At 50.0% G+C, this 22597-nt stretch overlaps 2 protein-coding genes across 2 annotated transcripts in view; both read left to right on the forward strand.

Moving 5' to 3' along the window:
* The window catches only part of Camta2 (calmodulin binding transcription activator 2), an 18801-nt gene extending 2062 nt beyond the window's left edge, over window positions 1-16739 (forward strand). Inside the window, 20 exon segments of the mRNA XM_026780060.1 lie at window positions 2148-2304; window positions 2387-2522; window positions 3076-3147; window positions 3370-3523; window positions 3799-3933; window positions 4477-5417; window positions 6395-6521; window positions 7685-7819; window positions 10869-10984; window positions 11495-11679; window positions 11923-12001; window positions 12269-12491; window positions 12810-13111; window positions 14141-14337; window positions 14584-14767; window positions 15104-15175; window positions 15271-15291; window positions 15428-15615; window positions 15780-15852; window positions 15940-16739. Of these exon segments, the coding sequence (XP_026635861.1) occupies window positions 2148-2304; window positions 2387-2522; window positions 3076-3147; window positions 3370-3523; window positions 3799-3933; window positions 4477-5417; window positions 6395-6521; window positions 7685-7819; window positions 10869-10984; window positions 11495-11679; window positions 11923-12001; window positions 12269-12491; window positions 12810-13111; window positions 14141-14337; window positions 14584-14767; window positions 15104-15175; window positions 15271-15291; window positions 15428-15615; window positions 15780-15852; window positions 15940-16416 (3974 nt within the window). The 3' untranslated portion in view covers window positions 16417-16739.
* Window positions 16740-16823: 84 nt separating this feature from the next.
* Window positions 16824-22263, forward strand: Spag7 (sperm associated antigen 7). Its single transcript, XM_005349656.2, has 7 exons — window positions 16824-17015; window positions 20701-20768; window positions 20978-21066; window positions 21180-21264; window positions 21382-21471; window positions 21565-21721; window positions 21819-22263. Exons 1-7 carry the CDS (start codon window positions 16931-16933, stop codon window positions 21926-21928), a joined length of 684 nt encoding a protein of 227 aa, XP_005349713.1. The 5' UTR covers window positions 16824-16930; the 3' UTR covers window positions 21929-22263.
* Window positions 22264-22597: the final 334 nt, after the last annotated feature.

Below are 22597 nucleotides of genomic sequence, written 5' to 3' on the forward strand. Positions count from 1 at the left end.
AGATGGTTGTGAGCCACCATGTGGTTGCTGGGAATTGAACTCAGGACCTTTGGAAGAGCAGGCAATGCCCTTAACCACTGAGCCATCTCTCCAGCCTCTCATTCTTTTTCCTATTCTCTCTCTGTCTCTGTCTCTCTCTGTGTCTCTTTCTCTCTCTCTCTGTCTCTCCTCTCTCTCTCTCTTCCCCTGAGATAGCATCCCATGTAGCCCAGATTGACTTCATGCTCCCTGTGTAGCTAAGGATGATCTTAAATATCCGATGCTCCTGCCTCTACCTCCCCAGAGCTAGGATTCTACAGGTGTGCCACCAAACCCAGTTAATGTGGTTCTGGGGAACGACCCCAAGGCCTTGTGCATACTAGATAAGCCCTCTACCAACTGAGTCCCAGTCCCTGAACTCTGATTCTCCTGCTTCCATGTCCTTAGTGCTAGGATTTCAGGTGTGTGCCTCACTTTATTTTTTTCTTCCTTAAACAGGGTCTCACCATTTAGCCCAGGCTAACCTTCTCCACATGTTGGCCTGTGTGGTGGGGTATGGATGTGTATATGTACATATGTGCAGGCATGTGTGGTTACACATGATTGTGGAGGCTAGAGGTCTGTGTAAATGTCTTCTTTAGTCACTCTCCACGCTCTACCTAATTTTTTGAGACAGGGTCTCTCTGTGTACTGTGTGCAGCACTAGCTGTCCTGGAACTCATTCTGTAGACCAGGCTGGCCTCGAACTCACAGAGATCCCCCTGCCTCTGCCTTCCAAGTACTGGATTAAAGGTGTGTGCCACCACTGGCCTTTCAATGAGACTGAAGCTCACTGATTGGCTGGACTAGCTGGCCAGCCAGCCCCAGAACCAAGAACCATCTTGTCTCTCTTTCCCCGGCATTAGGATTACAGGCATCAGCCATGCACAGCTGTGCCGAGCTTCTTAGGTGGGTGCTGGGGATCTGAATTTATGTCCACATTTGGACAGTAAGCACCTTACTGACCGAATCATTTCTCCAGCCTAAAGTTGAAGAGACAGGGACTCAGTGGCCTGAGCTCCTGATCTTCCTGCCTCAGCCTCCTGAGTGCTGGATACTGGGATTACAGGTGGATACCCACATACCTGTCTCGGAGCCCTTGCTTTTTACCACGTTCTGGAGGGCACAGTTCCTGGGATGTCACTTTCTGGGTTCTATATACGCATTTGTATTTCCTCGTATGCAGTTAGTGGTTGACAGTTACTGATTCAGTATTAGAATTGTAGCCAGCCAGTGGTGGTGCACACCTTTAATCCCAGCACTTGGGAGGCAGAGGCAGGCAGATCTCTGTGAGTTCGAGGTCAGCCTGGTCTACAGAGCTAGTTTCAGGACAGGTTCCAAAGCTACACAGAAACCCTGTCTCAAAAAAATCAAAAGAAAAAAAAAAAGAAAAGGATTGTCTGTAAAGCCAGAGGTGGCAGTCACACCCACAGTCCTAGCACTCAGGAGGCAGGCATAAGGATTACAACACACTTGTGGCCAGCCTGGTCTATATATCAAGTTCAAGAAGACAGGCCAAGGTTATGTAGTGAGACTATGTACTGTCAATAAAAATGGGTGTGTTTGCATATGGTTATTGTAGGCGCTACAGAGCCTTCAGGAAGTTCAGAGAAGCAGCAAGTCTTCACAGAGCACCTGGGAAGCTCGTATGATACTCATGATTTCCAGACACAGGCATTCATATGGTACTTTAGGCTTGTAGGGCAGTAGCGTGGAGAATGTGATTGTTGGAGGTGTGTTCAAGAAGGAACCAATGAACCCATCTGGCCGGACCAGTGGGTTGAATTTGAGTAAAGAGTAGGAATGATAGTTTGATACTCCTTCTGGAAGCCTTAGAGTCAGACAGAGAACCTGGGGTCCTTGTCAGTGTCAAGCCATTGACATTTCGCAGAAAGGGTCACAGAGAAAGTACCTAACATGAATAAAGGGTAAACTTGAAGCTGGCTCCACGATATAGGCTCCAGTATGGGGAGAGAGAGATAAGAGGTTAGGTTGTTTTTATTTTCTCCTTCTGGTACTTGAACCCAGGGCCTTGCACATGCTAAACAAGCACTGTCTTTTTCTGTTACGGAACTATATCCCCAACCTGAAGTTAGGTTAGAACTAGCTGTTCTTAAGAGGACTGTGAGACCTTGCTTGGCCCAAATACCTGCCATACCTCTGCAGAGACCCTGAGACATTGACCAAGGGGGTGACCCAAGTGTTTCCTCTCCTCCAGGAGATCGCATCCTACCTGATCACCTTTGAGAAACATGATGAGTGGCTGTCCTGTGCCCCAAAGACAAGGTGAGAAGGTTCTCCAGTTTGGAAAATGACAGGAATCCTGGGCTGTATTCACAAACCTCAAGCCTCCCCACTCTCCTTCCAGGCCTCAGAATGGCTCCATTATCCTCTACAATCGTAAGAAGGTGAAATACCGAAAGGATGGTTACCTTTGGAAGAAGCGGAAGGACGGGAAGACCACCCGAGAGGACCACATGAAACTCAAGGTCCAGGGCATGGAGGTAAGAGCATCAGACATCCACACATCGCCCTTGCCTACACTCCAGCCTGGCAGGCAGGGTTTGGGGACATTGTCAGCCTCTCCTGCTCAGTCAGTCTTCTCAGTCACTCTGGATCAGCTGACTGATTGCTGAGCTCTCTCTCAGCTTCACGTTTGCCCTCCACAACCCAGCCTATGGCACCAATGTACATACCCTTCACATTCCCTTGTTTGCATTTCCCACGGGGATCTAAGTAATTATGTTCTAAACACGGTTTCTCTTCCCAAATCATTGTTGTTCTGCACTTTCTCTCTGCCCTTAGATTTCTTTCCCATATCTCAAATTGGGCCCCCCCTTTTTTTGTAAGATTCCCCAGCTCCTCTGTTCTCTTCTCTCTGTCCCTTAACCATGACTTAAGGCTGCCAGAATTTGGAAGGGGTAGGAAGAAGGTGAGGGTAGGGAGAGGGCTGAAGAGGAACTGGTGGAAAGATTGGGATTCCTGCAAAGGGACTGAACAGAGGAAGAGTTGGGGAGCAGACTAGCCCTCCCCCCACCCCAGCCTGTCTCCTGGCAGTGTCTCTATGGCTGCTACGTTCACTCTTCCATCGTCCCCACATTCCATCGGCGCTGCTACTGGCTGCTCCAGGTAAGACCAACCGAGAACTCAGGGAGCCAGATTTCTGGCTCTTTGAGGAACATGGGGTCTGAAAAGATGAAGTGGAATAGGTTCTGAGTGGGAAAAAAAGAAGCTAGAACATGATGGAAATTGGGGATGACTAGAATTGGGGGTAATACTCAGAAGAAAGTGAGGACTAGGAAGCCAAGGCCCTGAATCCTAGGCCCATGGCGCGTGCCTTTGTGCTCCCAGAACCCTGACATCGTCCTCGTGCACTACCTGAACGTTCCGGCCCTAGAGGACTGTGGAAAGGGCTGTAGCCCCATCTTTTGTTCCATCAGTAGCGACCGGCGGGAGTGGCTGAAGTGGTCACGCGAGGAGCTATTGGGACAGCTAAAGCCCATGTGTAAGGAACAAGCACGATCAAGCTCTAAGGGAGGGGAGAGTGGAGCTTCCCAAAAGCACTAGAGCTCCGTGCTGTTTTTCTCTGAGCCAGGAGGGAGCGTTCCTGTTTGGAGGCCAGACACGGAGGCTGTGCAGTCTAAGATGTGGAATATGGAGGGGGGCGAAAGACAGCTATGAGCTGTATGTCTGAGCAGCTTTAAGTACAGCATGCCAGGGCTTTAGGGGAGCCATCGAGGTCCTTTGGAAGCCTCACAGTGTCCCCCAAATCTCCTGTAGTTCATGGCATCAAGTGGAGCTGTGGGAATGGGTCGGAGGAATTCTCTGTGGAACAGCTGGTGCAACAGATCTTGGACACCCACCCAACCAAGCCAGCACCCCGAACCCATGCCTGCCTCTGTAGTGGGGGCCTTGGTAAGTGAAGCCTGACTCTGGAACTGTTTTCCCATTTAGCCACACTGCTTAATAACTGACTTGATGGAATTTGCATACTAATTTGCAAGTCTTTGCATGTTCAGGAAGATGGGCCAGATGAGCTAAGAACTTCCTGTCTGGCAACACTGGCTCCAGAATGTACACACTATAGTCCCCGCAGTCCATGGCTCTTGCGCTTACTATTTTTAGTAATTCCTGCCCCTACCATCCCACACCACCGATCACACTCAACCTTAGCTCTGATCCTCCTTAGTACCCCTTGGTTCTTTTGTTCTTTTGCTCTGCCTTTACCCTCTGCTCTCAGCACTGCCTCAAGCCAGGGCTCCTCCCCTACTCTGTTCCTCTAGACCTGTTTGTTTTGAGAAACTGAAGGGAGGGGGAGACTCACTTCTGATGCCTCCCAGTGGTCATAATCAGTATTACACTGTGGATTTACTGATGGGGGCGGGGCTTCCAGGAAGGGTCTGCTGGAGAAGGATGTATCATCATCCTTTCTCTTCTTCCTACTCTTCTCCATTCCAGGTTCCGGGAGCCTCACCCACAAATGCAGCAGCACCAAACACCGCATCATCTCTCCCAAAGTGGAGCCCCGAGCTTTGACCCTGGCTTCCATATCCCACTCCCAGCCCCCTGAACCTCCGCCACTGATAGCACCACTTCCTTCAGAGCTACCCAAGGCACATACCTCCCCATCTTCCTCTTCTTCCTCTTCCTCCTCCTCAGGATTTGCAGAACCCCTAGAAATCAGACCTAGCCCTCCTACCTCTCAAGGGAGTTCGTCAAGAGGAGGCACTGCCATCCTCCTCCTAACAGGACTAGAGCAGCGTGCTGGGGGCCTGACACCCACCAGGCACTTGGCTCCCCAGGCTGAACCTAGACCTTCTGTGAGCGTGGCTATGGTTGTAGGTTCTGAACCTTCTGCCCCACCAGCTCCCCCCAGCCCTGCCTTTGACCCTGATCGTTTTCTCAACAGCCCCCAGAGGGGCCAGACATATGGAGGGGGCCAAGGAGTAAACCCAGACTTCCCTGAGGCAGAGGGCACTCATGTTCCCTGTCCTGCCCTGGAACCTGCTGCTGCCCTGGAGCCCCAGGCAGCTGCTCGAGGTCTCCCTTCACAGTTGGGAGCAAGTGGGAGAAGAGGAAACCAATTCTTTATCCAAGATGATGATAGTGGGGAGGAACTCAAGGGCCAGGGAACTGTGCCACCTGTACCTTCACCCCCTCCTTCCTCCCCATCTTCACCTGCCACCTTGCAGCCATCAGGCAGGGTAACAAGAGGAGAAGCCTTGTTTGGGGGCTCTGGTGGCTCCAGTGAGCTAGAGCCCTTCAGTCTTTCGTCATTCCCAGACCTTATGGGCGAACTCATCAGTGATGAAGCTCCAAGTGTCCCAGCCCCAACCCCCCAGCTCTCTCCTGCTCTTCACACCATCACAGACTTTTCCCCAGAGTGGTCCTACCCAGAGGTGAGTCTTGGGTTTCTCTTCTCCCACTTGTTTTCTGGTTTTTCAAAATGAATTTTATTAACTCTTACCCCGTGGCCTGTGACCTTATTTCTCAGTTTTCATGGCTTTTGTGTGTTTGTTTGTAATGTTAGGAAGCAAATCTAGCATGTTAGACATATACTCTGCCTTTAGGTGATCTCCCAAGTCCTTCATCCCCCTGGTTCTCCTAACCTTTGCTTTTACGTAAACTGTAGCTTTTCTTGTATTTTCATAGTCTTTATCCATGCTCCTCTCCCCGTCCCCCTCCAATGTGTTATCGTGGTTTTCAGAGCCCTTCAGGGACCTCATTTTCTTGGTGACTGTTTTAAGGTGCCATGGGGGCCACTAATGACTAACGCTAGAGAAAAAAATGTACACTGAGATATGACTTCAAATTCTGGGCAGCCGGAAGTCTGTGGTCGGCACAGAGAAGTTCCACTTGACTTCAGGAGGGAAGGGAACTGCAGTGGAGTGAAGTAGCCCAGCACACAGCTTTCTGATGAAAGTCGTTTGATCCTCCTGCGGAGGCCCTGACCTGTGTTTCTTAGTAGATTCAGGACAGTCCAGTAAAGGGCTCAGGGTATAGCTCAGTGGTAGGACACTTGCCTAGCATATAGAAGGCCTGGGCTGGATCATCAGCACTGGGGAAAGAAGTTTTACTGGGCATGGGTGGTGCACATTAATAGGAGACAGCTAGATGATCAGGAATTCAAGGCCATCTTTGGCTACGTAGGACGTTTGAGGCCAACCTAAGCTACATGAGATCCTTTAAAAAAAGAAAAGAAAATTAGTTCTGATGAGATAAATAACCACTTGGCCGGAAGGTGGGTCCTGTTCATCAGTGAACCTCTAAACTCTAGCACAGATCCTGCTGTACAGTGGTCATTTCTAAGGATCTAAATAAATGAGTGACTGAAAGCCCAACTCCAGTCATGCGGCTATCTGACTTCTGTCTGCAGGGTGGGGTCAAGGTGCTCATCACAGGCCCTTGGACGGAGGCCGCGGAGCATTACTCCTGTGTCTTTGACCACATCGCAGTGCCAGCCTCTCTTGTCCAGCCTGGTGTCTTACGCTGCTACTGTCCTGGTATGGAGATCGGGAATAATGAGGGGAGGGACTGCCATTATGGACAGTTAAGATGACTGAGGACCTCCAGGCTTCCAGGAAGCACTGGAAACAAATATATTGTTCTGAGGGCACAAAGGCCTCTTCCAGCCCTGAGGCTGAGTGTCCAGTTCCCACAGCAGACAGAAGAGGATGGTCTTAGTGTCCCCAAATCTAGGATACAATCTAAGAAGCCCAGTTGTTATCTAACCAATGACCTTAGCTAATTCCATACCTTCCTTGTGATCTTGGTCTCCCTCCTCTAAGGTTAAGCATGTAGCCAAAGGTATCTCTAATGCCCATGCTGTCTCTGTAGCTTAGTTGGAACCAGGGTCTTCTGCACTAATCTAAGGAGAAAGTTCATCAGCCACATGGACCTATTTAATTAAAATTAAATAGAACTTAAAATTCATTTCCTCGGGCACACCAACCGTATTTCAAGTGTTTAACCACCACACATTTTAGGGCTCCCAGTAACATACCCAACACTGTAGAAAGTTCTTGTGGACAGCGCTGGTCTAGACTGACTTCCCTATCTTTTGCCACCACCCTTCCCTGCAACCTAGGACTCAACAGTTGTCTTCCTCAGGGTACTCCATGTTGGCAGTGTTGTTGTTTAGGAGTATATTCTCTCCTGGTCTTCACAGCCCCAGTCAACCACGTATGAAGGGAAAGGGGAAGTAAGACCAGAGAAGCCAGGAATTGGGAGAAAAGTCTCAGCCCCTGGTCTTGAGGTTGAGGCCTGGTGATTTTTTCCTCGGGGTGATAGACATTGAGACTCTGGATACAGCTCTTACCAGACACTGATGATGAGCAGACAACTTCCCTTTCCTGCATTTCAGCAAGGGTTATGACCTCTGAACTCTGGTCTAAAGGATTGAAGGAGTTAGCCACCATCATGTTTGCTGAGCAATACTCTTAACTCAGAGTCTACAGCCAATAATTCTCTGGTCCATAGATGTGTTAAGTCCCCCCCCCCCCCGCCCCATTAGTGCAAAGGCTACACACTGAAGCTGGGAGTCTCTTGGCCCACACCAAGGGAACGGGAGAAATATGCACTAATAATTATCACTGGCTCCAATAAAGCCAATCAGCCAGGAAAGAAGCCAGGCAAAGAGCCTTTCTCCCTGACCTACTCTCCCCAGCCCACGAGGTAGGGCTGGTGTCTTTGCAGGTGGCAGGGCGGGAGGGGCCCCTCTCTGCTTCTGTGCTCTTTGAGTATCGAGCCCGCCGATTCCTGTCTCTGCCTTCCACGCAGCTTGACTGGTTGTCACTGGATGGTGAGTACTGAGCCCTGTGACCCATGGTTTTAGGCATGACATGAGAATAACATGATGCTCTACCTTTCAAGGCACCAGGAAAGCCCACTATTGCTGCCATTTCCACTGGACGTGCATGTGTGCGTGTGTGTGTGTGTGTGTGTGTGTGTGTGTGTGTATGTGTGTGTGTATTAATGTTTTTTAGAAAGAGTCTCGCTATGTAGCCTTGGTTATCTTAGAACTTCTTTGTAGATCAAGTTGGCCTAAAATTTGCTGCCATTTTCTTGCCCCTGCCTCCCAGAGTGCTGGGATTTACAGGCATGTGCTATCATGCTCAGCTTTGTTGGTATTTGTTTGTTTGTTTCATTTCATTTGTTTGTTTTTTGTTTTTCTGGGTGGGGGGTTGTTTTTTGTTTGTTTGTTTGGTTTTTGAGACAAGGTTTCTCTGTGTAGCTCTGGAACGTACTCTGTAGACCAGGCTGGCCTCTAATTCAGAGATCCTCCTGAATCTGCCTCCCAAGTACAGGATTAAAGGTGTGTGCCACCACTGGCTTTTTTTTTTTATTTATGTTTGGAGGGAACATTAGTCATTTTTTAAATGTGGTAGCAAACTGTCCTTATTTCTGTGAATTTTGGAGCTTTTTTTTAATTTGTACGGGTGTTTTTATGTGTCTGTGTACCCATAGAAGCCAGAAGAGGGTATCAATCATCTGGGACTAGAGTTACACCCATTGTAAACTGCCTTGTATGTGCTGGGAATCAAACAGGGTCCTCTGGAAAAGTAGCCATGGTACTTAAGATGGCCTTGAGTCATCTCTCCAGCCCCCTTGTTTTGTTTTTTGGCAGGGTCTCATGTAGTCTAGGCCAGCCTCAAACTCATTTTATACCCTTGAATTCCTGGATCCTTCTGCATTTACCTCCCAAGTACTGGGATTATAGTCATGTGGTACCACTCTCTGTTTAAAATTGTTATTGTTAAATAAATACACAATTGAGCAAGGAGTTGTGTGTACTTGTAATTCTAGCTACTCTGGAGGTTGGAGTAAGAAGATCTCAAGTTTGAGGCCTCCCAGGCTGAAGAGATGGTTCAGTATTTAAGAGCACTAAGTACTCTTGCAGAGAACCCAAGTTTGATTCCCAGCACCCACATGGTGGTTCACAATCACCTGTAACTCCAGTTCCAGGGGATCAGATGCCCTCTTCTGGCCTCTCTAGGCATCAGGCACACAAGTGGTGCACAGATACACATGCAGGCAAAACACTCATACACATAAAATAAAAAATTAAAAGGAAAAAGTATAGGTCATTTATTTTTATGTTTTTTCTTTTGGATGGTAAAGTTGTATTCATTATAGGGCTATTGGAAATTACAGAAAATCCATACAGAAAATTGGAAACGTGTGATACTGTCGGTAGAGTTATTACTAAAGCGTCCTCTCTTGCCCATACAGGCGTGCTTACACATATGCTATATGCGTTTTAGTTGATCCCATTTTTTTTTTTTTTTTTTTTTTTTTTTTTTTTTTTGGTTTTTCGAGACAGGGTTTCTCTGTGGCTTTGGAGCCTGTCCTGGAACTAGCTCTGTAGACCAGGCTGGTCTCGAACTCACAGAGATCCACCTGCCTCTGCCTCCCGAGTGCTGGGATTAAAGGCGTGCGCCACCATCGCCCGGCTAGTTGGTCCCATTTCTGCTCCTTTACTTGTTTTCCTTTCTGGGGGCTTGAGAACTCTATCTGACCCTCTGCTTTCTCAAGGTTTACTCTTTGCTTCTCTGTTGCTTCTCGGTTCTTCTCAGTTCTCCTGCCATCCTCCTTCTCTCCCAGGAGGCTTTTATTCCTACTCTTGCCTCACTCTTGGGGGCGGGTCACACTTGTGGTACAGCCTGAGTAGATGTGTCAGATGTGAGTGGATGTTTGTCGCGTTAGTTTCCTAGCTTTGGGATGAGCTTGGTAGCATCCTCAGCTTTGATCTGTGCTGCTCTGGCTGGTCATCACTTTACTCTTACCCCTTTCTAATCTGTGTGTCATCTCTCTGCCGGGTCTCCTTTCTTCCCACTTGAACTATATCTGGTCTTGCCTGTTTTCTTTCCTAATTGCTTGGTTGGGACTTTCTGGATCTGTTCCCCTCTCTGTCCTGTCTGAGTTTCTGCTCATCAATCCCTTCTATCATGGCACTGTAGAACATCCCCTGTCTTCACTATTTTTCTGTGCTTGTTTTCTCTAGGCTCTAGTCCCCTCTCACTTCCTTTCCTTGTCCTTATTTGATCTCAAAAGGGAACAGATACAGCTTCTGTTTGCGTGTACATAAATGTGTGTGTGTGTGTGTATGTTAATTTGTGCATGGAGTTGGGAGGAGGAAGAATGAACATGGCTACCCATCTCTGTCACCGTCTCTCCCCAACCATCCTTTGTGCAAAGCTGCAGAGGATCTGCTGGAGTAGGTGGTGCTTTTGAAGCTCTAGTCTTCAAGTACTTTGGGGCTTAGCCTAGAAGGGGGATCTTGGAGTACGTCAGCCCATCATGGGGGACAAAGGTAGTATAAGGAACAAGAACTTAGGGTACATTCTGTTTAGGAAAAGGCTGGAGGAGGACATGCTAATATGTGGCTTAGTTAGCTGAGGACCAGATGGGCACTGGAGAATTCCTGATGCCTCTGTCTTGGAGGAAACAGCCTTGGTTCTTTTTTTCATTGTTGTTCTTTCGAGACAGGGTCTCTCTGTAGCTTTGAAGCCTGTCCTGGAACTAGCTCTTGTAGACCAGGCTGGCCTCGAACTCACAGAGATCCACCTGCCTTTGCCTCCTGAGTGCTGGGATTAAAGGAATGCACCACCATAGCTCAGCCAGCCTTGGTTCTTAATCTTGGTTCTAGTCTATGCATGAGATTAATAGCCTTAGTTCAAGAGCTGAGCCTTCCTGGTTAGTTCTGTGTAGATGAGTGGGTAAGGAGGATGTTGTATAGGGGAAGAGAAGACTCGATCATCCCATTCTTCATCCCCCAGACCTTGGGTACAAGTAATGTTACTAGCACCACCTAGATCCTGTCTACTCAGTCTCCCATGCCCACCCCACAGACAGCCAGTTCCGGATGTCCATCCTGGAGCGGCTGGAGCAAATGGAGAAGCGGATGGCAGAGATTGCAGCAGCTGGGCAGGCACCTGGCCAGGGTCCAGAGGCTCCTCCAATTCAGGTACTTCTACAACAAAGACCACAGTCTACAGTGGGGGCATAGGATCTCTATAAGGAGAGTGGTTCTAGCATGTAACATCCCTAACTCACCTTTCCCCAGCCTCATCAGCGAGTTCTCTTCCCTTTCGGCATGACAGGCTTTGGACTATTTCTGATCTGAAGGGTGGAGGTGAAGGTGAGGGTGGGGGAGGAATCAGGAATGTTGGGCCCAAGAGCTCTGTGGGTTCTGACTCTCTGAGGAAAAAGGGCTGGGGGCTTCGAGAAGATGCTGGTTCATGCGGGAGAAAAGTATACATGAACATGGTGGCACCAGTCAGTACTAGTATGGAAGCCCAGTGTGGGCAATGGAGTGCAAGGGACTCAAACTAGGAGAACCAGTGAGCTATCAGTGGTAGTGGGAACCTGGAGTGGGAGAGAGAGAGAGAGAGAGAGAGCGCTAAAAGCTGAAGCTGGTAAGATAACCTGCAGGACCAAAAGCCCAAATCTCTGCATACGGGTGTATGTACTGCAGGATGAAGGCCAGGGCCCTGGTTTCGAGGCACGTGTGGTGGTCTTGGTAGAGAGCATGATCCCCCGTTCCACTTGGAGAGGTCCTGAACGTCTGATCCATGGAAGCCCCTTCCGGGGCATGAGCCTTCTGCATCTGGCTGCTGCCCAGGGCTATGCTCGACTGATTGAGACTCTGAGCCAGTGGCGGTGAGCACTATTGAGACTAAAGCCCCAGGGAGTAAGAACTTGGATCCCTGCCTGGAAGGATCAGGGTCACTATGGGAAGTGTGCTCTCTGAAGATTGGTTTTTGGAGGATTCTTAATATCCTGACCTAAGACATTGACTTCTTGACCAACTTAAAGTCACTTCCAGTCCTTCTGCTTCTATGTTCCTACTTTGTCCCAGTTTTTCCTCCCTGACTGGGCATTGTTGTTGACCCTAACCTCTAGGAGTGTGGAGACTGGAAGCTTGGACTTAGAGCAAGAGGTTGACCCGCTCAACGTGGACCATTTCTCTTGCACCCCTCTGGTGAGGATGTTGTTTCCAAGTTCCCTCAGGGCAATAAGCAGAGGAACGGATGCTTCAAAAGAATGATTTGACGGGCGGTGGTGGTGCGGGTCTTTAATCCCCACCACTTGGGAGGCAGAGGCAGGTGGATCTTTGAGTTCAAGGCACCCTGGTCTACAGAGCAAGTTCCAGGAGTGGTCCTTTGAGGAGTGCAGGGAAATCCGCAATGGGCCAGGGCCTGAGAACTGGCTGGAGATGGCCAGGCCTCACTCCACCGTCTCTCCGTAGATGTGGGCTTGTGCACTGGGACACTTAGAAGCTGCTGTGCTCCTTTTCTGTTGGAATCGACAAGCACTGAGCATTCCTGACTCCCTGGGCCGTCTCCCCCTATCTGTGGCCCATTCTCGGGGTCACGTGCGCCTTGCCCGCTGCCTTGAGGAGCTGCAGAGACAGGAGCCTTCAGTTGAGCACCCACTTGCTCTATCTCCACCTTCCTCCAGCCCAGACACTGGTGAGAGTTGGCCAAAAAATGTCCAGAGCAAAGCGAAGGGTGGGAGACAGTGAGAGAGACAGGAATGAGAGGTAATGGGACCAAGAAGAGGCAGGGGAGGGGCTGGAGGGCTGCTTTTCCAGAGGACTTGGGTTCTGTTCCCAGCACCCACATAGTAGCTTACAATGGACATATATTTGGGGGGAAAAAACCTCACACACATAAAATAAAATTAAGTATATATTTAAAAAAAAAAGACAGAAACTGAAATGAGCTGAGGTAAGAGACTCAGGGGTCCTGCAGGTCCCGCTGTCCTTACCCATTCTGCCCTCCACTCAGGTCTGAGCAGCGTCTCTTCACCCTCGGAGCTGTCAGATGGCACCTTCTCTGTCACATCAGCCTATTCAAGTGCCCCAGATGGCAGTCCTCCCCCTGCTCCTCTGCTGGCTTCTGAAATTACTATGGAGATGATTCCAGGCCAGCTTTCTTCCGGCGCCCCTGAGACACCCTTACTGTTTATGGACTACGAAGCCACTAACTCCAAAGAGTCTGTTCCTTCCGTTTCTGGGCTTGCACTAGCCCAGAAGGATGGGGTTCCTCCAGAGGATACTGACAGCCCACCAGCTGTGGATGTGATCCCGGTACTCTTTATGTTGGTTTAGATTCATAAAGGCTAGGAACGGAGTGAGGTGCAGAGGTGGGGTTACAAGAGTTCCATGAAGCAGATCAGCCTGGCTTCAGTTTTAGAAGAAAAACCATTTACTGTTTGGGTGTGGGCACAGGACCCCTTTGCTTAGTAGTTCCTTCCAGACTATGATTCAGCAGTCACGAGGTAGGAGAGGTTAAGAATCTTGGGAAGTATCTTCACTTAGAACTGGACCATTGCAATCACCTGTCAACCCATGAAGGGAAAGGTTCTTTTTGGTTTTGTTTTGTTTTTTCAAGACAGGGTCTCGCTATGTCACTCTGGAGTCCTGGAACTCAGAGATTTGCCTGCCTCCGCCTCTCTAGTGTTGGGAAAAACGGTGTGGGCCACTTGCTGGGAAGTGCACCTGGAAGACAAGTGCTAGGACCTGTGCACACACTCGTTTAATTAGGAAACAAGAACTCCATCTCAGGAGGCAGGAACAGGAGGATCTCCGTGAGGTCCAGGCCAGCCTGCTCTATACAGTGAGTTCCAGTACAGCCAGAGTTACATAGTGAGACAGTGTCTCAAAACAACAACAAACCCAAACTTCCAAAGCCAGCATAATGGAGTATGGCCAGCAGTATGCTATTTGCCTCCCAACTAGCTATTCACCAGGAGTGTTGTTATGTTAAGCCCTAGGCTGGTTCTTGGAGACCTGAAGCAAGATAGGCTTGGGCTACTCCAGGGCATAGAGGGCAGATCCAAGAGGGACAGTGGACAAAGTGGAAGGATGCTAAGATCTTTATCCTTCACTTTTTGTGTTCTCCACAACTTAACAGCATGAAGGGGCTGTGTCCCTCAGAGAGAATCAATCAGAATGAATGAATGAGCAGTGTTAGTTCAGAATTAGCGAGCAGAAAAGCAGTTCCTGGGGCATGTACCGGTGGTATCTCGAAAGATGAGAGAGTGGGGTTTAAGGCTACAGCTTAGGCTGTGCTGCTGGACCATCAGTAGTTAAGTTCACTTGTCTCCCTTCATCCAGGTGGACATGATCTCACTAGCCAAGCAGATCATCGAAGCCACACCAGAGCGGATTAAACGAGAGGACTTCTCAGGATTCCCTGAAGCTGGAGCCTCACCAAGGGAGCAGACAGGCACTGTGGGGCTTAGTGAGACCATGTCCTGGCTAGCCAGTTACCTGGAGAATGTGGACCATTTCCCCAGCTCAGCCCCTACTAGGTGACCAGCTCAGAACAAAGCCTTCAGATTCTTTTTCAGAGAAAGATGGGTGGGAGGAAGCAGGCTCCCTTACAGCCAAAGCACCATTCTGGCTGCGGCCCTGGGTGTTCAGGAGACCAGAACTTGTTGATGAACTCTGGAGCCACCCTTTTTCAGACTTTGTTGCTGAAGATTGTCCCCAGTAGCCACCTCTAGCCGGGATAAAGGGGTTTAAGATGCTCCATGATAGCCTTTCTCTCCCCACAGTGAGCTGCCCTTGGAGCGAGGTCGCCTAGCTGTCCCTCCAGCACCTTCCTGGGCAGAGTTCCTCTCTGCATCTACCAGTGGCAAGATGGAAAGTGACTTTGCCTTGCTGACACTCTCAGATCATGAGCAGCGGGAACTGTATGAGGCGGCACGAGTCATCCAGACAGCCTTCCGAAAGTACAAGGTCAGAGAGCCCATGGTCTCCCGGTGCTTTTGCAGAAAGAGCACTCATTCAGAGGCCTTAAATGGGACTAAGAAAGAGCCCAGGGGAGCCAGTACTTGCCACCAAGTCTGACAACTTTAATTTTGTCCCTGGAATTCATAGGGGAAGAGAGCTGACTCTCTCAAGTTGTCCTCTGATGTCCACACACAGGCATGCCCATACACACACACACAAATAAATATGAAAAAAAAAAAACAACCATTTTTTAAGGAGGGGACTTCAGGAGGAAGGAGTAGGTACAGAGTCCATGAGGTAGGCAGTGAGATGTTGAGATTTGGCCTCATTTTCTTTCCTTAGGGCCGGAGGTTGAAGGAGCAGCAGGAGGTGGCCGCAGCTGTGATCCAACGTTGTTATCGGAAGTACAAGCAGGTTAGAGCCTTTTCTCAAAGGTATACCAACACACAACCACCCCATCTAACAAGTCCCTGGGCTGAGAGCCCTAACTTCCCCTCTCTCTCCACAAGCTGACCTGGATTGCACTTAAGGTATTAGGCACGAGCTCTGGGCGTGAGTGTGGGTTAGAGAAAGGGCTGTGCATCAACCTAACTTAAGGGTGACCTTCAGGGCTTTGGATTTCTGCCCCTCCATTTCAGCTCCTGTCCCCTCTCTCCTTCCCTGCAGTTTGCACTCTATAAGAAAATGACTCAGGCGGCCATCCTGATTCAGAGCAAGTTCCGCAGCTACTATGAACAGAAGCGGTTTCAGCAGAGCCGCAGAGCGGCCGTCCTTATCCAGCAGCACTACCGCTCCTACCGCCGCAGGCCAGGGCCTGCTCACCGGCCCTCAGGCCCCCTGCCGGCCCGAAACAAGTAGGAACCGCTCCCCCCACCCGCCCCTCCTACGGACCCCTGCTTACCTCTTTGATAAAGCCCACTCCCTCTTCTCTTCCTGCCTGCCTGCTTTTGCCTACTATGGACTTAAAATGGGGGGCTGGGAGGCCTGAGTTCTATGAGTTCTCTCTCTTTCACCAGGGGCTCCTTTCTTACCAAGAAGCAGGACCAGGCAGCCCGGAAGATAATGCGGTTCCTGCGGCGCTGCCGACACAGGTTCTAATCCCTTACCTCACTGGCTCTCTGCCCTGCTATCTTTCCTTATCCAGCACTCGCCTCTGACTACTCTCTGTCTCTCCGCAGGATGAGGGAATTGAAGCAGAACCAGGAGCTGGAAGGGCTGCCCCAGCCAGGACTGGCCACCTGACCTCTCCACCCCCTTTCTCCACACCCTGGGGGCCCCTGGCAGTCTTAACAAGGAGAAGGCTTTCGGGATTAGGGGAGCCCCCTGTCGGCAGCTTTTTCTCCTTTACCTTTTTGGGAGCCCTTTGTAGAACCCCTGCCCCTTTCCCCAGCCTTAGACCTACACTTCTCCTCCCTTCTGGTCGTGCCTCCTCTTTCGGTCCCTGGCTCCAGAAGACCCGTACCCCACATATCTGCATCTTCAGCTGTGATCTACGGAGCCCTGCCTGCACCTTCTCCATAACCCCGCTCCTGCCTGCACCTGACTCAGACCTTCCTGACTTGCCTTATTTATTTGTTCGACTAGTCTATGATGAATGTATCCGCCTCGTCCCCACCACTGCCTTCGCTGCGCGCGCCCTCGTGTTTCAGGGGTGACTGCCCCACCCTGACTCCGCATGTTTGCGTCTGTTTCCTCCTTTCCTGGCCCTGTCTTCCCCATCACCCTGACTCTGGCCACCCACCCCGGGTTCCAAAGAGGAGGGGGTGTACATAGGATCGCGAGGCGGAGTCCCGCTCCCATGGGGAGGGGTATGTACATACTGTAACATACAGAGTATAGTGAAGAATCTATTTAAGGCGCTGCGCGGCCGGGCGTCTGGTTCCCTGGCGCGGAGGGGGCCCCCGGCTGGCTCCACGAGCACTTTCTATTTGTGCATGGGCTTGGTTTATACGAACTGCCATTAAACATCTCTGCACCAGCTAGCCTCCGGCCTATGTCTGCTGGGGGCGGGGCGGGAAGATCGCCACGCAAGTCGGCCGGCTGGCCTGGGCTCGGCTGCCAAAAGCGGGGCGGGGCAGCGCGGTTTTTCCGCTGCCGACGTGTTTCCGGCCTTAAAGGCATTTCGCCCTTCCCTTTAAGACGCACCGCCCCCTCTCAGTTATTCCCAAGATGGCGGACCTACTGGGCTCCATCCTGAGCTCTATGGAGAAGCCACCCAGCGTCGGTGACCAGGAGAGTCGGCGCAAGGCCCGAGGTGAGGCTCCCAAATCCACAACCGCGTATCTGCGCCTTGTTCTTGGGACCACACTCTTCCCTCCTTGAACAATGCCACCTCCTGCCCTAAAAGACCCTCACAGGCCACTTTTGAGACCCTCAGAGTCCCTAAAAGGCCTCCCGGCCCGCCCGCTGTTCTTTGCAGACAATGATTGGCTACCTCAGCCTGTCTCCTGCCTCCTGCCGCTCCTTTCCATCCTGGCCTTCTGCAGTCCTTGTTTGCGATTGGCCAACGGGCCCGCCTGTCTGCTGTTGGCGAGCTCTGATTAGTAGGATGCCTTTCTTCCGATTGGAGGACGTCGTTTCCACCGCTGCGGGCCCGCGTACCTCCAGTTCTATTACGATTAGGTTTAGGGCACGCCCATCTACAATCTGTTCCTCTCTATTGGCTAGCTCAACTTCAAGCGCTACCTCCAAGTGTTTCTCCTTCCTTCTGACCTGCCTCAACCATAGCACCTCCCATTGGTTAGCTGGAGCCTCCTTTCTTTATGCTCCTCCTCCTTGAGTTAACCCAGTCCCTCATACCTCTGTTCAACAGCCCCTTGCCAACTCTGTCCTTAAATTCCTGTGCTGCCCAACCGGATCGTGATGTTGATTGGAGGGATGAGAATGGCCTGCAGGTTCCGATTCGCCCGTGGCCCCACTGTGCTGAGTAGCTAATCAGAAAGGTTTCTGGAGTTTGGCAGCCAGGGTAGGGCGCGGCCCGAAGAGCCTACTCAGTGTTGGCTCATGCTCTGGCGTTTGAAGGACCCTAGAGGAAGGACAGCCAGGGTGCACCCAGTTCTCAACAATGTGGACCCTGATCATGGACAAATCTCATACCTGGTACCTGCTCCCCATCTGCCCAAAGGAGGCAGGACAGGCAGGATGCCTTCCAAATGTTCAAGGACCCTTAAATATCTGTAGTCCCTTATTTACAAAACTTGTAGAGCCCAAGAAACCCATCGGGGAGGTTACAGACCGTGTCTGAGACATTTATGAATAATCGTAAAGAACCTTAATAACCAGTTAAGTGCTTTGGGAGAAATATATAGGTAAGAGAGATTAACTGGGGGGCTGTCAAACTTGTCTGAAAAGAGCTGAGCACCAAAGAATAGGTAATTCAGTAGAGAATGAAGTCTGTTTGGAACCTCCGGGAAAGCGGATCTTAATAGTCAACAGTTGAAATCACTTAGGTTCAGATGAATGACAGGAGAACTCCCACTAGCTGACAGAATAGGGGCTTCAGCCACTTGCCTGAGTCTCGGCTTACTAAGTAGATGAATTTGGAACCCAGTTTGACTTTTTAGTCACATTTTTAGCCCATGTTCTCGAGCATACTCTTGATCCATCTCCCAAGATGCAAAAAAGCCTGGGAAACCAACTAGAAAACAATGGATGGTGAAGATAGTGAAGTCAGAGGTGAGAGCCTCCAGTCTGTCAGGCCCTGGAGAGGAGGTGAACAGGGCCCTGCCCTCCAGCAGCTTAGAGCCTAGAAGGAAAGATGCGGAGAAAACAAAACAAAACCCCGTGTCTTTATCAGTGCATGTGCTTGGAGCCTACAGGGAGAAGTCTTGACTCCTGGAGACAGGTCAGTGTTCGCAAGAGGTGGAAAAGCATGCCAGCTAGAAGGGACGATGTGTGCAAAGGCATGACGAGACTAGGAAGTAGGAAGAGGTTCAGTGCCCCTTTGGGGACTCCAGCCCTGTGGAAGAAGTAAACCTAGGGTTTTGAAATGCCAAAAGAAAGGAGATGGGTCATTTCAGGCCAGGGAACAGACAGAAGAGGCATGCCGAATCACAAGAGGCAGCAAACTCATCCTAGAAGAAGAGGCAGGATAAGGGACCAGGTTAAAAGTGGTCTGAGGGCTGGGAATGTTGTTCAGTCAGTGGTAGAACACTTGCTTAGCATGTGCAAGGCCCGAGCTTCACGCCACACTAGCGTTTCAGTCAGTCCCTAGGTTAGTGTGGTGGATCTGCAGATTTGAGGCCAGCCTGGGATGTAGAGTTAGATCCAGTCTCAGAGTTGTGCCTGGGGAGAGAAGGCAGACAGCCAGGTGGCTAGGCACTGCTGTCGGGGCTGTAGCTCAGTGGCAGAGCTCATTTTTAGGTCTAAAGCCCTGCGCTCAACCTTCCCAGACCCCTTTTGAAAAGTCATGTCTGTGCACTAAAGGCAGAGGGACGATCTGGTATAAAGGCAGGATCTGAGGAAGGGTAGGAACATTCAGTAAGAGAGGAGAGTTTATTTAACTAACTTTGGACACCTATACCCCCAAAAATAAAGGGTGATGTTAGCTAGGTGGTGGTGGCGCATGCCGGCACTCGGGAGGCAGAGGCAGGTGGATTTTTTTGAGTTCGAGGCCAGCCTGGTCTACAAGAGCTAGTTCCAGGACAGGCTTCAAAGCCACAGAGAAACCCTGTCTTGAAAAACAAAAAAAAAAAAATGGTGCTGTCTTAGGGTTCCTGTTGCTGTGATAAAACATCATGACTGAAAGTACTTAATGGACATTATAGCCCAAAGTTCTAAATTTCTTCTACAGTCCCTCCATACCTCACCCCCCCCCCCAAAAAAAACCAAAAAACCATAGCCAGGCCCATTACACTAGTAGTCCACTCTCTGATGCCAGTTTCTGTCTCTGTTAAGAGGGTTTTGTTTTTGTTTTCAGTTTTTTGAGACAGGATTTCTCTGTAGCTCTGGACCTATCTTGGAACTCACTGTAGACCAGGCTGGCCTCGAACTCAGAGATCCACCTGCCTCTGCCTCCCAAGTGCTGGGATTAAAGGCGTGAGCCACCACTGTCCAGATACAGGCCAGTTTTATGGAGGCATGTTCTCAATTATGGTTACTTTCTCTCAGATAACTCTACCTTGTTACAAGTTGACAAAGAAACAAAACAAAAACAGGACAGGTAAGAAGGGCATCAGATTAGCCCTTTCAGCATCATCCAGGCCCTAGAAGTATGTGAGGGGGCACTATAGAATATAGGAATTTTGCCAAGCAGTGGTGGCACATACCTTTAAACCTGGCTCTTGGGAGGCAGAGGCAGGCTGATCTGTGAGTTTAAGGCTAGTCTGGTTTACATAGAGAGAAATTCTGTCTCTACAATTTGTCTAATATGCATGAAGTTAAAAGCTGGTTGTGGGAGTGCATGCCTTTAATCTCAGCACTCCAGAGGCCGAATCAAGCAGATGTTGCTGATTTTAAGGCTAGCCTGAAACATAGTGAGTTCTAGGCCAACCAGGGCTACATAGTGAAATGTCTCCAAAATAATAATTGTACATAGAGATATAAAGTTAAATAATTCCCCTTATCTGTAGATAAGTTGAGAAACCTGACACTGATGCCGTTCTTGTTCCTCAGGCGCCTTATAGTTCTTTTGTACTCTGGGCATTTAGTGACTGCTAATTGGCTTTCTTGTGGGGTTGGTAAGTGAAGGGTGTGTGTGATTCCAATCTTTGTGGCTCCCACCACACAAGCCCTGGAAGGGGAAAATAGTTGCAGCCATCTTGATACTCTGGGCTTAGCACCATGTCAGGTGTGTGATGGGGGGACCATCAGAATAGTTGGTGAATCAGTGGTATCTGCTGTCCGAGCACACTTTCCAGTGGTTAGCAGGCGCTCTTGGAAGCCTGACCACCGCTACCCATCCTTCAGCCTTATCCTCATGCTGCCCTTTCTCACCCTAGAGCAGGCTGCCCGCCTGAAGAAACTACAAGAGCAAGACAAACAACAAAAAGTGGAGTTTCGTAAAAGGGTGAGAGCAACTGGAGAGCTCAAAGGCAGCTTCTGGAAGGACTTGCAGTAAGAGTTGGAAGACTGAGGACTTGGTTGTATTGACAGTGCTCCAGACAGCCAGTGGCTCGGGGCATGGGAGAGCAGTGGGAGGTTTAAAAAGACCGTCGGCCCAGGAGAGTTTTGGGTGGAGCTATCACCTTATGTCCTCCTCCTTTTGTTTTTCCTAAGATGGAGAAAGAGGTGTCTGATTTTATCCAGGACAGTGGACAGATCAAGAAGAAGTTTCAGCCTATGAACAAGATAGAGAGGAGCATACTGTGAGTGTCTCTCAGCCTGGGGAGGCAAGAAATGGGCAGTGGAGGGACATGGAGGAGCCAGGGGACAGGGCCCCTCATGGCTCACCACACTGTCTTGTGCCTTCTCTTCCCAGACATGACGTAGTAGAAGTGGCAGGCCTCACATCCTTCTCCTTTGGAGAAGACGATGACTGTCGCTATGTCATGATCTTCAAAAAGGTAAAAAGCCTGGGTTCCTGCCTCTCCTCTTAGCCTGTCCCTGCTACCTGAGGGAGGAGAGGAATGAGATCACACATATCCTTGGACCTCTGGTTCTACTCTTCCCTTCATCCCCAGGAGTTTGCACCCTCAGATGAAGAGCTGGACTCCTACCGTCATGGAGAGGAGTGGGATCCCCAGAAGGCCGAGGAGAAACGGAAGCTAAAGGTGAGCTATGCTCTGGAACCTATATCTGTCATCTGAAAGAGGCCAGCTGGGGTCAGATCCTTGAGCGCAGGTGCCCTATCTCTGTGCCCTTAGGAGCTGGCTCAGAAACAGGAGGAGGAGGCAGCCCAGCAGGGACCTGTGGTGGTGAGCCCTGCTAGCGACTACAAGGACAAGTATAGCCACCTTATTGGCAAAGGAGCAGCCAAAGATGCAGCCCACATGCTACAGGCCAACAAGACCTATGGCTGTGGTGAGCCGTGGTGCGAGCTAGGGAGGCATTGAGGAGAGCAAGGCTGGGGGAGGGGAGCAGAGACTAAGGTCTTGCCCACTCTCCCCTCTGCTGCCAGTGCCTGTGGCCAACAAGCGGGACACACGCTCCATAGAAGAGGCCATGAATGAGATCCGAGCCAAGAAACGTCTGCGGCAGAGTGGGGAAGAGTTGCCACCTACCTCCTAGGCATCGCACCCAACTCCCTTTGACGTCTAGCAAGGCAGGGGCATGGAGGAACAAGCTGCTGCTATCAGGACCCATCCTGGAGCCCCACTTCAAACTATGAGGTTCTACCAGCTGTCACTCAGGCTGGAGGAGAAGCAGGTGTTTATCACTGCTGCAACTTGGATGTATGGATCGTGCATGCGTGCGTGCGTGCGTGCGTGTGTGTGTGTGTGTGTGTGTGAAGAGTACAAACGTGTGGGTGGGTATTTAATCTGTATTATTCTCGATTATCCTTGGAACTTTCTTCCCCTTGGGGCTGGGGTTACTTTACATTGAATAAACACTGTTTGACCCAATGTTCTGATTTATACATAGAAATCTGGATACTAGGTCCATGGGCAAAGAGAGTAATTTTAGATCGAACAGTATAAAGTTGCTATCTTTAGCTTATATAAACACTATTATTGTGACTTCCAGGTTTATTTTTACATATTTTGTGGTGCTGGAATCAGGGCCTTGTGAATACTGGGCAAGCATTCTTATCACTAAGCTGGGGTGGAGTTTTTTAAAATGTATGTGTATGAGTGTCTTACCCACACATAAAGATGTGCACCATGTGCGTGCCTGGTGCCTGTGGTGGTCAGAAGAGGGCATTGGAGCTCTAGAACTGGAGTTACTGATAGTTGTGAG

This window comes from Microtus ochrogaster, chromosome 7 (genome assembly GCF_000317375.1).
Source record: "Microtus ochrogaster isolate Prairie Vole_2 chromosome 7, MicOch1.0, whole genome shotgun sequence".
NCBI classification, from domain to species: Eukaryota; Metazoa; Chordata; class Mammalia; order Rodentia; family Cricetidae; genus Microtus; species Microtus ochrogaster.

What these genes read in the sequence shown, in the direction of transcription:
- Spag7 (XM_005349656.2), top strand. Translation starts at nt 16,931, where the DNA reads ATGGCGGACCTACTGGGCTCCATCCTGAGCTCTATGGAGAAGCCACCC. An exon ending in GAGTCGGCGCAAGGCCCGAG is followed by an intron (nt 17,016 to 20,700) that starts GTGAGGCTCCCA and finishes TTCTCACCCTAG; the next exon opens with AGCAGGCTGCCCGCCTGAAG. An exon ending in AGGAGAAACGGAAGCTAAAG is followed by an intron (nt 21,472 to 21,564) that starts GTGAGCTATGCT and finishes CTGTGCCCTTAG; the next exon opens with GAGCTGGCTCAGAAACAGGA.